We start from the raw sequence: 17,100 nt of genomic DNA, 5'->3' as shown, positions 1-17,100 counted from the left end.
ACGACTGCTTACTAGGCCTTATTCTGTGGTTGAGTTCATAGATATATGTGCCTTACAGTAACCCCGAACGGATAATTAGAATCATCCGGGTTTATTTTTAACTATGTCTAATGTGTTTCCAGAAATTGCAGATATTGAAAAAGTTTCTCAGGCTGATCCCCGTGACCTCAAAATACATTCGGTGAAGCTAGATTGCTAACCTACCCGATAACCCTAATATTGATATTTAATTTTTATTTTATTTTATTTATTAGGTACACAGTACACATCACAAGCTAAAAATATACATAAAAAACACAAGTAAAAAGAAACAAAATCTGGCTTGCAACATAAGCCATGTGTGCACGACTAAGCAAGACAAAGTGCTGAGTTTGTACACAATGATCCTTACATCTATACGATTTATTATAATTAATTAATTAATTAATTTATTTATTTATTATATTCTATATTATTATAATGTTTTAATCGAGAAATTTATTCATTACCTATGTGGAGGGATGGCGGCTGATGGCGCGGGATGATCGCCCGCGAGCGGTGACATTTTTATTCCGGAACTGTTCCCGTTTACACTAGAACCGAGACTCGATGCTGAGTCCGCTCTGAAATAAAGATAAGAAATTTTTTTTTTAGAAAAGAGAAAGATTACTGGTGTCATGGAGGCCTTTCCAGTTTCACCAGGACAGGTGAGCGAGCAACGGCTCAGCCAGGAGGGGTGGGATTTGCTAAGAACTGTCCGAGTGCCTCCGAAGGAGACCTAACAACTCAAGAGCAATTGCTTCCCGAAAGAATCTACTACCGGATCGGAATCGCGACCCACTGGGAAGATCCGGCGAGAAACTCAGCGAGATCCGGCGAGAGACTCAGCGAAAATATTTTTTACTTTATGAGAGCAGTCGCGGCAAATAGTTTAATGTCTTCACCTACCAGTACGTTTTGGTATTTTTTTATGGGCAAAGGACTCAAAGATATATGTAACCTGATACATGCATGTCGCTATAATCGCCCAGATATCATAAGCCACATTATGACAAAGACGCACTTACAGTGAAAATTAATGATCGAAATGTAAGCATGCACCGCAGACATAATAATATGGATCTTTTAAAATATCATTTCATTTTTGGTAGACGGCAACTCTAATACTATGATCGACTCCTTTATATGCTAAACTCTAGATGGATGGTGAGTTCGTTTTCCCGTGTTATTAAATAAAAAACACAGGCTCCGAATTGAGGATTTCCTCTTTTAAATACGCTTTTATTAGCTTCAGACGTATGTATGTTTGTAACGGAATCTTTGAACATGATTTTGACCCTCTTCAAAACGTCGGATTAACTCGAAATTTGGTATACTTATTAACGACCGATTATTAACGACCGAACGACCGAAATTGAAATTCAACTAAAAAATGAAAAATAAATAATAGTTTAAAAAAATAACAAAATACGCTTTTATAGAAAATCCAACTAACAAATAGAAAATAAATTTGAATTAAAAATAGTGTAAGAAAAATGATTTTATTGTAAAAAAAAGCGTGGGGTGCATGGTATCATGAGTAGAAGAGTTATTTTGATAATATCCTAAAAAGCTCCCCACGCTTTTTTTACAACAAAATATTTTTTTCTTACACTATATTTAATTCAAATTTATTAAAATTTATTTTCTATTTTTGGTTGGATTTTTTATTAAAGCGTATTTTGTTAGTTATTTTAAACTATTATTTTATTATTTGAAGACGGTAATTTTATTTTGAAAAGACTTACCTGTCTATCTGTCGCCTAAAGAGCGGATACCTCCACGGAGAGTTAGGTTTCCGCTGTTCATGTCTAAAGGCTGGGTTGTCCCGACCCCGTTCATTTACAACCGACAAACTGGCTTGTGCTTCGTTTTCACGGGTTTTTGACGACAATCTTCTAAATAAAATAAAATAAAAAGATCCTATCATATCAGATTTATTGTGTTAATCAACTTTGGTTATTTATTTGTTTACGATCTTCAATAGAGATTAAGTTACTATTCGTATTATAAAAGTTAATTAAAAATGTTAATCTATGATACTAAAATTACTATTCATCTCCAATAACAGAAGACAACCAACATCTAGAAGAACCTTTATACATAAATTCAATAATTATTTTATACATTTCATGAGTCGTAAATATGATTTAAAATAATATCGTTTGAAGCATCCGTAACTAGTTACGAAAACTGTAAAGTAATTTAATTAGCAATTAATGGAAAATTATATCGTGTTCTAATTACATTATTACACTGTAAACTCTAAATCTTTAATTATTTATTTTATCATTCTAAATTTACAGATCAACTTACGGCTCATCTGTTGTTAAGCAGACATGAAAATCTGAATCCGGCCAAACACTGAGATAAGAGGTCTAAGTTGAAATTATACTGTCTAACGGTTGCACCTTACAGATCGGAACTTCATTACATTCATTGCATTCAGAAATAAAAAGCACGGAGTTCACAACACGCCTTAACAGTAAAAAAAACAACGTACCTTAAAATTCTAGTAGGCAACGAAGCTTGAGTTTGAGGTCTCGCTCGTTGTCGGCTGTCGACAATCAGCACGTGCCTGTCGTAAGGAGTGTCATAGTCCACCTCCAGAACAGTCGAGAAACGATGCGGCCATATTAGATCCAGCATCGCTATCACCATCCCAACTAGTACACAAGCGCTACCTAAAATAATAGAATGATTAAACTTCATTTACCGGATTTTTGAAGTTTAATGCGAGAGATTGTGTAATAATAATAATAATGGCGCTTTCATGCACGCATTCCATGATAAAAAATCAAACTTGAAGACTTCGGTTTCTAGAGACAAAATGTTTTGTATTTTTAAGTCAAGTTCAATCCGAAACGCATTACTGCTTCACGGCAGAAATAAGCAGGGCGATGGTACCTACCCGCGCGGACTCACAAGAAGTCCTATTACCAGTAATTACGCAAATTATAATTTTGCGGGTTTGATTTTTATTACACGAAGTTATTCCTTGACCGTGGAAGTCAGTCGTGAACATTTGTTAAGTACGTATTATATTTCATTAGAAAAATTGATACCCGCCTGGGATTCGAACACCGGTGCATCGCTCAACGCGAATGCACCGGACGTCTTAGCCTTTAGGCCACGACGACTTCAAGTGGCAAGTTCACTGTGTCACGTGAAATTAATGTCAGCTAGTTTTAATTGGCTTATAACTCCTTTTTAAGCATAGGAGATGTATGTATACCTGCTATTAGGACTAGCCAGAAGCACCAGCCGAGCGAGAAGAACAGCATCGCTCCGTCTAATCTGACTACTAAGGGAGCGTTTGGCAGAGAGGCCCAGTAGCCGCCCGCAGCAGCGCACAATGTCACACCGAGGATCGCCATTGCGTATGCACCATAGCGAGGGACAACCACTAGGAGCAGATTCATTAGAAGCCATAGTGCTAATGCTGTCCTGAAATAATAAAATATTATAGAGATTTTAAGGATTTAATACGGAAACACTTTGTAACTATACTTGAGACCTTAGAACTTACATCTCAAGGTGGGTGGCGCATTTACGTCGTAGATGTCTATGGGCTCCAGTAACCACTTAACACCAGGTGGACTGTGAGATAGTCCACCCATCTATGCAATTAAAAAAAAACACAGGTTTCGTGATCTGAAAAATTAAATTGTATCTTATCTTCGACATTTCTACGTTAATCTACAAATAACTATCTTTTCTATTTTCCAGAAAATGTCGCGAGTCAACTTACACCTACATACCAGAGCAATGTTGACGTAGTGTATCCGGCTGCGCGGTACTTAGCTCCCCACTCGAAGCCTTCATGCTGAACAGCAAAGTGCTCTGCTACCGATAGCACTGGGTATGGAAGGCCACGGGTAAGCCCAGCGCGATACCACTCCTGTATTGCACCGGCTTCTTCCCATCGGAACTGCTCATTGTAGTCGACACCAGGGTCACCTATAGTTGTGTTTCCCCAAGACAGCGCTGTAAATGGAGAATTTCACCAAAAATAACTTCTATAATTTCATTTCATTATTTCATACAACTATGTTTTCTTTCCGTATTCAAATCAATGCGAATGTGAAAACAAAATGAATGGAAACATAAGCGGTATAAACAGTGAAAATCCAAACGTTTTTACCAGTCGTATGAAGAGGGCATTTACGACCTTACCATTTAATATCGGTAGACCGGGAGCTGCCAATTAAGATCAAAACAACATGATCATTGAATCTTTTACCATCGATGGTGACAAAAAGGAAAATATGCTAGGTATTTTTCTAAAAACACTACAAATTATTAAGAAACCATTGAACAAAGACAAAGGACAAAGCTTACGAAGCGCCGTGGTGGTACCTCGTGAAACACATGGGTCACAATTGCCAATTGACATCAAACGGACCACGGGGCTCGTCTGCCCAATTAAAGTGATAAAGAAGCCAACCTGTGAGCGTGACGTTAACATGTCCCAGCCCCACGTGTATTGCTAACCAGCAATCAAGCCGCTCAGAGGAGAAGGCGCGGTATGCAGCTCTCGCCACGCGCGCCCCTGCTATGTGCCATGACGATCCGTGCTTACATACTGAAAGAATTATATAATAAAAAGATCAAAATTTCTTTAGCTGTTGTGTTAACATTGTTTGTATATTGTTTATAATTTAATTCGTTCGTAATAATAATTTGGTTACTCCATTTCATAATGGATAAATCTGTCACGTCACCCTGTGACCAGGGACCTAAAATTATGATACTTTAAGACAAATATATTTTTTTGTATGAAAACTATCGACGTCTTGTAGCGGATGCCCCTAAACTTATATGTTGTTAAAATTAAGGCATTTAATTACTGTGTAACTGAACACACAAAATAAAAAAAATATTAAAAGACATAAAAGTCTTTATTTGTTTAGAAAAATTCATTAAATTTTATCAATTAGTGGTTTCTGAAAATTTACAAAATTCTTCATTAAAAATAAAATATAGAATAGGTAATTTGTTTCTGTCATCAACAAAAGCAATGAGAAACTAATCGAAGCGAAGCCATCTCGTGGCCGACGCCCGTAAACATTTTTGTTGAGTGCTTAAGCTGCTTATCTATAACTGATTTATGTGTATCATCTATGCCTGTGACGGTATAACAGAAACTTGAAAAATGCATTGATTTGAAATAAAATTTCAGAATAAAGATATGCCATAGAATTACTATCCGATTATTTGTGATTTCGCATAAGCCTATTCATGATTATGTTTAATGTTTTGCAAGAATTTATGAAGCGAAGCTGTCTGTGCGTTGCTGTGTGAACGACGTGTTTTAATAACAGAAGGAACGTGATTTGCGCTTGACACACGAAATATTGCGGTCAATGGCAGAATACGAACTGTTGATTTCTCCACTTGAGCGGTCACCCGAAGACAATAGCAGATTCATTACGAAAAAAAAAAACTTACAAAATATCTTTGCCAGCTACATCTATCAAGCTAATTGAGGCTCGATTTGTATTAGAATATTACATAATGATTGACAATGTCTTGATTGTTGTAAACGAGGACGTAGGACAAAAGATTTAGATGAATCGGTAGATGCGAACGAGAAAGTTACAACTTCGTACTAATGCATGTTATCCAAGCAATGAGCAAGCTAACGCCGTTATGCTATTAAGCTGTTATGTTTGAGACTACGACCTTATGTCTTAATGTTTATATAATGAATGGCTCATTTATTCTAATCCATATTATATAAGCTTACACGTGCTTTAAAATTATTGATTCAAATTTTAAAACGGTTGAATCTTTAATGCACAAAGACAGTGTGTATATGCAATTCTAAATAATAATAGTTATTTAAGAATTGATACCGACAATCGAGAAAAGACAGCCAGCCACTCGGAAGTTGTTATAAAATTTCTAAATGTTTGATGTGAACGAAAAATGGATACAATGCGACGTGATAATCGGATGACCCTCATCAAAAACCGAAATTACCATACTTTAAATTAAATTAACTTGATGTTTAATTACATAAAACGTCTTATAACACTTAAACTTACCTAAGATAACTGTCCCGACAAATAAGCTGAGCGTGACTACCGTGAACGTGGAAAATCTCTGTAACAAATGTGCCATTGTTTAGAAATCATACTTTTATCGTAGTCGGCGATTCGATATCGACTTCAGCCAAAAATTGATGAACATTTTGCTTCACGTCCAAATAAATAAAACTGTGTCTAATAAATGTCTGTTTATAATCTAGTTCTCACTGGTGGTAGGTTCTCACCTCTTGTGAGCCCGCACGGGTAGGTACCACCACCCTGCCTATTTCTGCCGTGAAGCACAATGCGTTCCGGTTTGAAGGGCGGGGCAGCCGTTGTAACTATACTTGAGACCTTAGAACTTATATCTTAAGGTGGGTGACGCATTTACGTTGTAGATGTCTATGGACTCCAGTAACCACTTAACATCAGGTGGGCTGTGAGCTCATTCACCCATCTAAACAATAAAAAAAAATCGGACATTCAGTAAAAATAACAGCTTTTTATTAAATGAATTTTTAAATATAAATACATATACAATACAGCTACATAAACAATAAATCAATTTTCGATTATTTTTTTGTTCCGGTCTCTCATCTCTGAAGCCGCTGCACAATTTTTTTTGGAAATGGCCAGTTTTATATATGAAGTAACCTAGGTAGCTTTTATTTTAAGATTTTAGAAAAACTCACAGCGTTTCTAGGGTTAGCTAGTAAATGTATACATTGCGACCATGTGCTATCGGCTTAGAATAACACCACCCAACTCTTCTTTTGGGTGTCGGCAAACGCAACAAAGAGATTTACCGAAAAATTGCAAAAAGAAAAGCAGCTGTGTACTCTGAGTTTGATACCATTTGGTCTGGTCATTTGGTCTGGCATTTACTGATTGTATAGTGTATTTTAAGCCCACACAGGTAGGTACCGCTATCCTGTCTATTTCGGGCGCAAAGGCGTCATGATTTCCAGTTTGAATGGTGGGACAGCCGTTATACATTGTAACTGAGATCATCGCGCCGTTAAATGGAATAAAAACAACAAAGCTTGCGCACTGCCAATAACCTGTGCTTTAAGCACTAGATACATTTGTACATTAATCGTCGTGGCCTAAGGGATAAGACGTCCGTTGCATTCGTTTGTAGCGATGCATCGGTGTTCGAATCCCGCCGGCGGGTACCAATTTTTCCAATGAAATACGTACTTAACAAATGTTCACGATTGACTTCGACGGTGAAGGAGTAACATCGTGTAATAAAAATTAAACCCGCATAAATTATAATTTGTGTAATTACAGATGATAGGACGTCTTGTGAGTCTGCACGGGTAGGTACCACCACCCCGCCTATTTCTGCCGTGAAGCAGTAATGCGTTTTGGTTTGAAGGGCGGGACAGCCGTTTTAACTATACTGAGACCTTAGAACTTATATCTCAAGGTGGGTGGTGCATTTACGTTGTAGATGTCTATGGGCTCCAGTAACCACTTAACACCAGGTGGGCTGTGAGCTCGTCCACCCATCTGAGCGTTAAAAAAAAGGTGCTTAATATCCAACGGTGATCAAAAAGAAAATGTGCGTGTCGGTACTTTGCGGTTTGTTACCTCTTTTCTGATTCCAGGGAACACGACAAGGAAGGCGAGGTAGAGAGTCAGGGCGGCGAGCAGCAGTGCTAGTGCAGGCACGTCTGCTGCCACCGCCGTCCTGTTGTGATAGGCGTATAAGGTAGGGCCGCCTTCCTCGCGGAACGCGTCAAACCACCCCTTCATCGCTCCCCCAGCCTGGAACAAAACAAAATTTGCAATTTTATTTTAAACAGACAAATACGGTTTTTTTTATCTTCATTAGTTTTTTCAACTCTATCTTCCTTTGCTAGTGACGAAACAGTATTTATAATTTAGACAATTTATCAAAATAATAATAATTTGATTTTAAACAGTTAAATACAGTTTTTTTAAGTGTTTTTTCGGATATTTTACCTTGATTATTAGTTTGTTCAACTCTATCTTCCTTTGCTAGTGACGAAACGGTATTTATAATTTAGACAATTTATCAAAACATTAATGTAATCAATAAGTTAAATAAAATTTAACTAAATATTCATATACACATGAGACATAATTTTTTTTTATGGATACTCGTTTCATTGTATCTATGAGCACAATGGGTCATTCGCTCGTTTGCTCATCTATGGTAATTGCAAAATATATAATATATTATTTTACTGATTGATTGATGTTAATCTTAAGTCTCTGAAGGTAAAATATATAAAGCTTGAAAGTTAAAGCTAAAAGAACAAAAGCTTTATTACGTCGTTTGATTCATTTACCTTCCTAAATTAGCTTCTGCGATTTTGATGGATAATCAAAAAACGATCTTAGCTGACTTCACAAAAAATGCAGGTTTTATTGTTTGTTGGTCAATAGAGTTTCATTATTTTCAGAAATCCTTACAAATTTAATTGCTCTTTATTATATGTAGCTCTCAGATATATTATTTTAGCTTAACTTTGTAACATTATCGAGTGAATTTTGAATGCCGTCTTTAATGAAGTGAAGCAGTTATTCAAATTTACAGATACATAGTTACTAAATATTTATGCAAACAAACACATATCAGGAGTGTTATTTATATAATTAGCTGTCACAAAAAAAAATGGATTTATATTTCTTAGGTATTTATGTAAATTGATTATTCTTTTTTATGTGTAAAGAAGCATAATTATTATTACATTGCTCATATTTATATATTTATAAATATATGTGTTGTATGTGTATGTATGTCTGTATATTTCAATCTATAGGTAAATCGCGTGTAAGTAATTTGGTTGTCTGGAAGAGATCACTCTTAGCAACGAGACCGCCCCTCTGTACTATTTTTTTTGTATTTGATGTTTTGCATTTTTATTTCTTTTGTGTACTTTTTTTTATTGCCCTTGTAGGCAGACGAGCATACGGCCCACCTGATGGTGAGTGGTTACCGTCGCCCATGGACTTCAGCAATGCCAGAGGCAGAGCCAAGCCGCTGCCTATCGCTTAAGCATACTCTCTCTTTCTCTATCTATCGGCTTGTATCGACTCTTCAATAAATATCATTTCTGTTATCTGATAGACGAAAATACATATCGTTTCTGAAAAAAATTTAGCACATTAGAATACCTGTGTATTCAGTACGTCGATATCGATGAGCAGAATATGTACTAGTAATTATAATAATTACTTTTGTGTTTCTATATAAGTAAAACGTTTAGATGGCGCCGACTGCGATTATCATAACGAGACTTGGCTCGTTGGAATCTTAATGGGATGAATAGTTTAATTCCGTAATTCGTTTTCATTAATATGAATAGACCATACGGTTCGGTTATAATTTGAAAATGTATGTGTTTCTATTGAATTCCAAGAATTTACGGATGATAATTGTTTTTTTAATTAGTATGATATAGGATTGGCTGGTTACAGGCCTAAATATTATTACTTTCGTTATAATTAGATGACTTTATTTCAATTTAGATGAACGAACGAGAATATCGTTCGTTTGATGATGACGTGAATAACCGACAGCAGTCTCATTTGTACTTATTAAACTCAAACTTATCATTATGACTTGCTTATTAAGTATATGTATATGTAGGCGGAACGCTGGCAAAATATTATTGATTCTTACGAATTAGCGGACATACAACTTTTAATACATTGTCTGTGGATGAAGAGGAGGACATCAGTCTTCCTTTTCTTCTCCCTTTTCTTCTCTGGAGGCGCCGGAGTCCGACTTAACTTGCTCTGTTACCCCCCTTGACTGGGTATCCGTAAACGGATTCCTCAGTTATGAAAAAGGTATTAATTATTACGGTGTGAGACTTAAGAATCTTTGTTCTTCATACGTCAGCAATGCAAGCGTACGTCAGCAATGCCAGAGGAACAGCTAAGCATCAGCTGGAATCTCATTTGACATGTTATAGAACCAAGGAAGCATTCCTCTGTAGCAGGTGCTTTTGGTGTCTTTTTGGAATGAGCTTTCTTTTCGTGGGATTGATACGCGTCAATCTTTGATCGGAAGTGTTGCCGTCGCTCACAAACTTAGGGCAATTGACGAATAAAATCTATAAATAATCGGGATATAACGTATTTATATACATAGGTATAAACTTTTGATATTCAAATTATATTAAATTACAAATATGTCAAGTTGTGTACTTGACACAAATATTCATTGCAATAATATTTTTTACGATCTCTTCGTTCTCATGTATTACGAGTATTTATTTATATTGCAATTATCATTATATTATTATATGTACGTCTTTGGTCGTTTGTGACGCGAATAAAGATGTGTATGTACACTATTCCTTTTATTATCATTTTGTATTTGATGACATCAAATGTTTCAATCGCTTTGCATTTATTTAAGCCTTACGTATTAATTTAGAGATTTACTAGTTTCATTCAAGTTTGATTTTAAGCGTACTTTGGAAGCCATAGGCATCACATCGTGAATGCTAGTAGAATGCGAAGTCTATCTGATATAATTAGACAGAAATGTTAGTTTCATTGTAACGACGAATGACATTGCAGAATAGTACTCTCAATAACTAATCAAATATAATACTCACTTCCCTACACTTTGCTGCCTGGTGGAGAATGTCTTAGGTGTTAATTTCACCAATAGTCTTAGTCTTAGTATATTTTTTTTCTTTTTTTTTTAAACTATTTTTTCCTGATTCCCAATTACACACCAGCAGTACTGAAGATTACTATCAAATGATTACTATCATGTATATTTTCCATTTAACCTGATTCATTTCTGAGATTATTGGTATGATAAAAAGAAGTTTTTTTAAATTACTTACTATGAATTGTAATTTTTTTGATTATATCGCAAGTTTTCCGACTTGCCTGGCGGAGACAGAACATGTTTGTAAATATAAAATATTCTTCAGAATCCATAAATTTTAGCATGGAGCTGCAAACAAAATAAGACATATACCTAAATTTAATGCTCATAATGCACGGAAACATCTACTAAAACTGATGACTCAAAACTGATGATGTTTTTACAATTTTGAATTGGCTCAATGTTGACCTTAAGTTAATTTTCAAACTGTTGAATTACCTAACGATGATAAACATATATTTTTAGCACGCTTTTATTAACTCGACCTGTGTATGTTTGTATGGTATCTTTTAGCGTAATTTTCACCAACCTAAAGCCGTTTGATTAATTAGTAGCAGTCTGATTTAGATTTAAAACATTTACATACGTATCAAGGTACGACGACTAAACAATAATTTTATTTGGCTTTGCCCTAAGATTCTGACTAGGATGATCAGGATTAAAAAAAATCTTTGACTCGTCGTGTTATTTCAGCGTATTTTCTTCAGTTTCTAAACTAAATATATTAATCTTTAGAATCATAATTGAGCGTAAAAATTTTGCGAACGAAAAAACCATTCGAACTGTTATATCCCTAGCCTGTATAAACTAATGCTTACTAAACACCTTACTCATCATAAGCCCTCTCACAGTGATTTCATGAGAGCATACCAGGCTCAGTTCGGGTCAAATATTCATTGAAGTGAGACGTTTACCAATTTTCCTCACTATCTCCAAATTTTTTTATTATAATTAGTTATCTATCTATCTATATATATAAAAATGAATTGCTGTTCGTTAGTCTCGCTAAAACTCGAGAACGGCTGGACCGATTTGGTTAATTTCGGTCTTGAATTATTTTTGGAAGTCCAGAGAAGTTTTAAAAGATAAATATGAAAATGCTCGGAATTAAATAAATATACCAATTTTGTTTTTTCTTTGATAAGTACCCCGTCGGACGGATTCCTTTTGTTTTAAGTTTCTTTTATACAAAAGTCTCTTATTTATCGATTGAGGTACTACGAAGTCTGCTGGGTCAGCTAGTTCATTATAAATATTGTGTAGTGTCGAATAAATCCTTTTTTTTTAAAAAGAGTTCGCCCTTCTCACTACTAACAGAACGCATTGGATTTATGAATATAGTCAGTGCTTTGTTGGCAAAGTTCAAGTAGTATTTATGATCCTGAAATGGTGTAGGGTATTGCAACGTTGCTTCGTATCTCGATCGGAATGCGCAAACGTGTTGTGAAATACGCAGCTGCACTGGCCTCCGTCTGTTTATTTTCGTTTTTACGAATCGAAATGAGCTACGTACACGTATTTACATTCATTGTTAAAAAGAGGTGTAGTGTCGTGGGACACCGGATAGGAACGAAGTTCCACATAAAAAAATAAAAATAAAAAAGAATTACGAGAAAAAAATCGCGCGGTGAAATATCGCTGTGCGGACAACAAGGCCTTATTCCACGGACTTTTTCTTACGGTTTTTACTATCACATTTTATTCAGTTCGGTCGCGCAGCAAAATCCCTATCTCTTCCAAGCCTGTCGTAAGGAACTTCGTTCCAAAAATTAATGAAATCGAGTAATCGTCGATCGGTAGCGAGTGTTATGAGTAGCCACGGGCAAGTACTGTCATTTTGCTCGTTTTTGTGGTATCCGCTTTGATGGTGCGATAGCCATTCGAATAACAAATAAATAAATAATTGAGAACAAATCAAGCACGATCACTCAGCCCCAAAATAGGATTTCTTTTGTTATGGATACCAGAGACTGACATAAACACTTATATTGATATACATATGTTTAAATATATAAATATATGGATAATAAACACCCAGATAAAGAACGAATAAACCTGTTCATTACACGAATGTTTGCCCCGTGTGGGAATCGAACCCGCGACTCTGGACGCCTGGGCATAACAGTCAGGGCCGCTAACTACTGCACCGCGCAGTCAGCCAGTACGAAGGAGTTAAGCCTTCTGGGTCGAAGCGAGTAGAAGTGTTTGCATTTTGACGTCAATGGTTTCTGCTATCCGCAAATGGGCCGAGAGCTCATCCTAATAAGTTACACTGATTTCCATTTAACTTAAAGGTTTTTTCAACAAAAGGACGGAAATGAATTAAGTGTTGTTTATTATATTATTACACGCTCAGCTGGTAATTAATTTATAAATGTTAAGAGATTGTACATTTTGCGTAACAAAATGCATTGAGTGTGAAGTTGAAAACGTATCCGTTTGTTCTAAATCTACAAGGACCATTACCCAGTCACGCCTTTTCTAATTATTGCTAAGAACTTGAACTATTTTAAAGTCTAACCATAAAGATTGGTGCAGTTCGTGATTCGGCGAAATCTGATGTTTAGGTACATTAAATGCCTTAACTCATTAACATCTTTTTATAATTTTCAAAACTTCCTGCAAGATGTTAATTTGAATGTATTTAATACAACCTATGTATCGCATCTTGTAAAATTGAACTAATAATTTTATACGCTGATACAAACATTATAACTTTAAACATGAAATTGATTCAATTCAACCCGTTGAAGACACAAGTTTGCGCGTTCCCTGCGAAGAAGGACCCCTTTGTCTAATTCCAAGGAGTATCTCTGCTACGTTCCACGAATATTGTGATACGTGGGGTCGACATTTCGAGCGATGTCCAATTATCGATTCGGTATTGTCCTAAGTTCTAATTGTTGAAAGAGTATGATGTATTTTTTACGATATTTTTTTTTCATCTATCTGAGAGTGATCTCAGCGGGCTATTTTGGCCTCATCTTCATCATGCTGCGTCAAATGCTATCATCAAATGCTAAAATCTGCCCTAGCAAGAGTAGTGCTTCGCTGAATCTACCATCGACCTACTTAGATGAGGCTAGGGGTATAATTTTCAAGGAAGTTTCTTTCTTAATCTCTGTATGAACTTTACATGCTATAATATCTTTAACCATTATTTTCTACCGTATGCATTAGTATTCATAGACCCGCAGCTTGTAAAGTAAACGAAGTATTGCGAAATAAAAGAAAACAAGTACCCGTGTTACATTAAGCTTAAACTGTAGAGGACCAAGCATATTATATGTAATAAGTTGACACTATAAAATCTAAGTTTTCAGAATATGGAGGCGGATAGCTGAAAGGTATTTAATGAAGTTTATGTAACTAAAACATATTGATAAGTACATTTGCTAGCATTTCAATTTCAAACATTAGTTGCTACTAGCTTTTGTTGTTATTTGTTAGTTTTTTTTGGCCTTTATATAGTTAATATAATGATAAAAAAATATAACAAAAAAGAAATACTTCAGCAAAAAATAATAATGAGAACATCATCAATGTAGTTAAAGTCAATTAAACATGCTTTTCTAAGGATAACTAAAAAAAACGATTAGTCAGATCTTAATAAATTGACCACAAAAGAAACAATCTCACAGGTTTCATATAAAAAGAATCATCAAGATCGGTTCGCCTAGAAAAAAGTTCTGAGGTAATAATAGCACACACACATAAAACAAAGCTAAATTGATGACCTCCTTCTTTTTTTAATGTCGATTAAAAGTCGCACTTCCATTTGTTATTTTTATCTATATATAATAAACGCAATAAAAAAAAAACATACATAATAATCAGAAAAAAGGAAAGAAACATACATAATAATCAGAACACCGGTTGATATGAATTGTAATACAGTTCATATTACTATTAGAAGTAGTTCTTGACATCAATTTGAAGGCTCTGTAGGCGTGTCGGAAGTGAATATCTCATACGTGCTTAAAGGGTTAACAGGAAACAAATAGTTCTCATACTATTGAGGTTAGATACGTTCCCTTTTACAGTATGTCTTTAGTTTATATTAGTCGAGGACATGATCACAATAAGAACGTTTCAATCTGTATATTTTATTCTGCAAATACTTTGATAGTGATTAGTGTATTCATTATGAATCCTCTATTCACGTGATAAAGTTTATATGAATAACGTATCTTGATTATAAAAATATTTTTTTCATGTGATCTAAATACTATGTATTCGAATTGAACATGTATGAATGTACTATGTAAAAAATAGAACAGTTTCAAAACTCGCTGTTAGAAGAATAATTGCGAGTTTGTCTTGATAATAAAACTTATAGGTAAATTTAAAGTAATATAAGATTTTTAACGAAGACGACGAGGAGAAGTTTCAGAACAAAAGTATTGTTTTTATACTAAGAAGTCTCTGTTAAATCCGTTGTACAACTCCTAAACTAAAAAAAAAAACGTTTTTAATTTAGCGTGAAAATGTATTTGTCGCGTATACGTGTAACGAATTCACGTACATAATAAATATACAGTCTGGCAAAGTAGCATTGTTATGTCAGCCGCTAAGTATAGTTTATTAGGCAGTTATTAGCATAGTTGTCGCGGAAACGGTACAGACGGCAGTAGGTAGGGCTGTGAAAAATACGATTTCATTAACAATTTCATGTCAATTTGATAAATCTCTGAATTGAAAAATTGTTCACAAGCTTATCTTCCTCGTGCGTCATAAATATTACTTTAGTTAAGGCTCAATTTATAAATGCTTTCTCGTGACAGCCCTGCTAAATTTTCTGTAGTAATGGTAAGTATACTACTACAAAAATTATATACGGCTATTTTCTGATGCAAGGATTTCTTTGGTACGTATGTAGCTCAGATTTTGTGATGTTAATGTGTTGAGTGAGAGGAATGAACTTGAAATTTTAATTTATAAATCACTTATGTAACGGATGGCGAGTTCTGTTTAACATTATTATCTATTCAATTTGATATAAGCAGAAAATATCACGCTATTTTTAACATATCAATAGGTTTGAATATAATACAATAAACTTCAAATTTACAATATAATAAATAAAGTTATGAATGTATTGAACAATGTTTATTATTTTAACATACTTGATGTTGTTATTAAAGTGTTTACGAGTATATAAAACTAAGTTTGCAGAGCGTGGCCCCTTTTTTAAAAGTCGACTAGTTTGAATATTTGTGACTAACTTTGTGTTCTAAAGAGTTGCGCTTCAAACACTCAAATTATGCAAAGCTGCGCTACCGTACGAGATATTTTGTTGTAGTACCATCATGTGAGAAAGATGATGAGTGAGTTGTTCCAACTAATGAGTATTTTTTATTAATAAGTATTATATCAGAATTTAATAATTATCGTAGCGGGGCATTAGTGACGTTTAATAGGAGTGCGTAGAAATTAATGATCAAAGCATTTAAATGTATGCATAGTTAGCATTATCGCTAGCTTTTGCATGGTAGTTTCTGCTATAGAACTACATATTAATAAGAGGGCACCAGTTGTGAAATCTATTTCGTATGGCTTCGTTGCGTGAGCAGAATTTCATTGTTATTCCTGTTTAATGTTAATTAAGAATTTGCGTATTAAAATGGAGATCACCTCAACAAAGTATTTAACGAGTATTTTATACGTAGGTAATTACAAGCCGCCAAAAGCAAAAAAAACAAAACGTATTTTGTGCAAGATCATCTTTGTACAAGATTAAGTTGATTAGAATTTTGACCTGTATTCTCATTTATGTGATGGCAATGAAAAATGTGGTATTCATCAAGGGTAACCGCAAGCACTTAGATTAATCTGACAAAAAAAGCTATGAATGAACGGTGGTCAACGAACGCTCAACATCAAGAGCGTCACAAAGTTAAAACGTCAAATTGGGTTATTGCCCTCATGACGTACGGTATATCATAAATCCGTCAACAAAAACTGTCATTAATTTTAACACTGCTTCCCCATAAAACCATATTCCCTATTTAATATGGTAGTGGTAGTATCGTCACTTTCTAACTATTCAAGATAATAAATTGTCTTATCTCTATTCTCTTTCATTAGCGTCTGCAATAATGCTGTATTTTTATTTAGATTTCCGTGCCTCCCATTGATTCACATCCGGACTTGCGAATTTCACGTCTACATTATTAACTACTAAGGGTCATCGATGGTAGGTAGGCAATTAGTAAAACTATAAATACTCATAGTAGAAGAGTGACAAAGTATAAGGGAACTTATCTCGAAGCCAGCACGTTTACAATTAAAATAACATCGTGAAAGAAAAACATCATTAATCTGCTAACCTAATGATTCTATTTAACATAATAATAATAAATATTTAATAACAATCACGCCACG

At 34.8% G+C, this 17,100-nt stretch overlaps 1 protein-coding gene across 3 annotated transcripts in view; it reads right to left on the bottom strand.

The window, feature by feature from the left end:
* The window catches only part of LOC101742519 (dual oxidase maturation factor 1), a 69,690-nt gene that overhangs the window by 2,465 nt on the left and 50,125 nt on the right, over positions 1 to 17,100 (bottom strand). For 2 of the 3 annotated variants that reach the window (XM_012695542.3, XM_004932115.4), the window contains 8 exons: positions 7,647 to 7,823; positions 6,069 to 6,126; positions 4,466 to 4,603; positions 3,780 to 4,005; positions 3,254 to 3,465; positions 2,522 to 2,702; positions 1,767 to 1,916; positions 489 to 602 (listed from right to left, as the gene is read on the bottom strand). In XM_012695542.3, coding sequence (XP_012550996.1) covers positions 489 to 602; positions 1,767 to 1,916; positions 2,522 to 2,702; positions 3,254 to 3,465; positions 3,780 to 4,005; positions 4,466 to 4,603; positions 6,069 to 6,126; positions 7,647 to 7,811 — 1,244 coding nt within the window. In that variant the 5' untranslated portion in view covers positions 7,812 to 7,823. Of the gene's footprint in view, positions 1 to 488; positions 603 to 1,766; positions 1,917 to 2,521; positions 2,703 to 3,253; positions 3,466 to 3,779; positions 4,006 to 4,465; positions 4,604 to 6,068; positions 6,127 to 7,646; positions 7,824 to 10,891; positions 11,000 to 17,100 lie in introns of those variants that run through there. The other variant, XM_062669766.1, reaches the window with a different exon arrangement.

The sequence above is a fragment of the Bombyx mori genome, chromosome 8, assembly GCF_030269925.1.
Source record: "Bombyx mori chromosome 8, ASM3026992v2".
NCBI classification, from domain to species: Eukaryota; Metazoa; Arthropoda; class Insecta; order Lepidoptera; family Bombycidae; genus Bombyx; species Bombyx mori.
The sequence above is the reverse complement of the archived record's forward strand: the minus strand, read 5'-3'. Positions and strand labels throughout refer to the sequence as shown.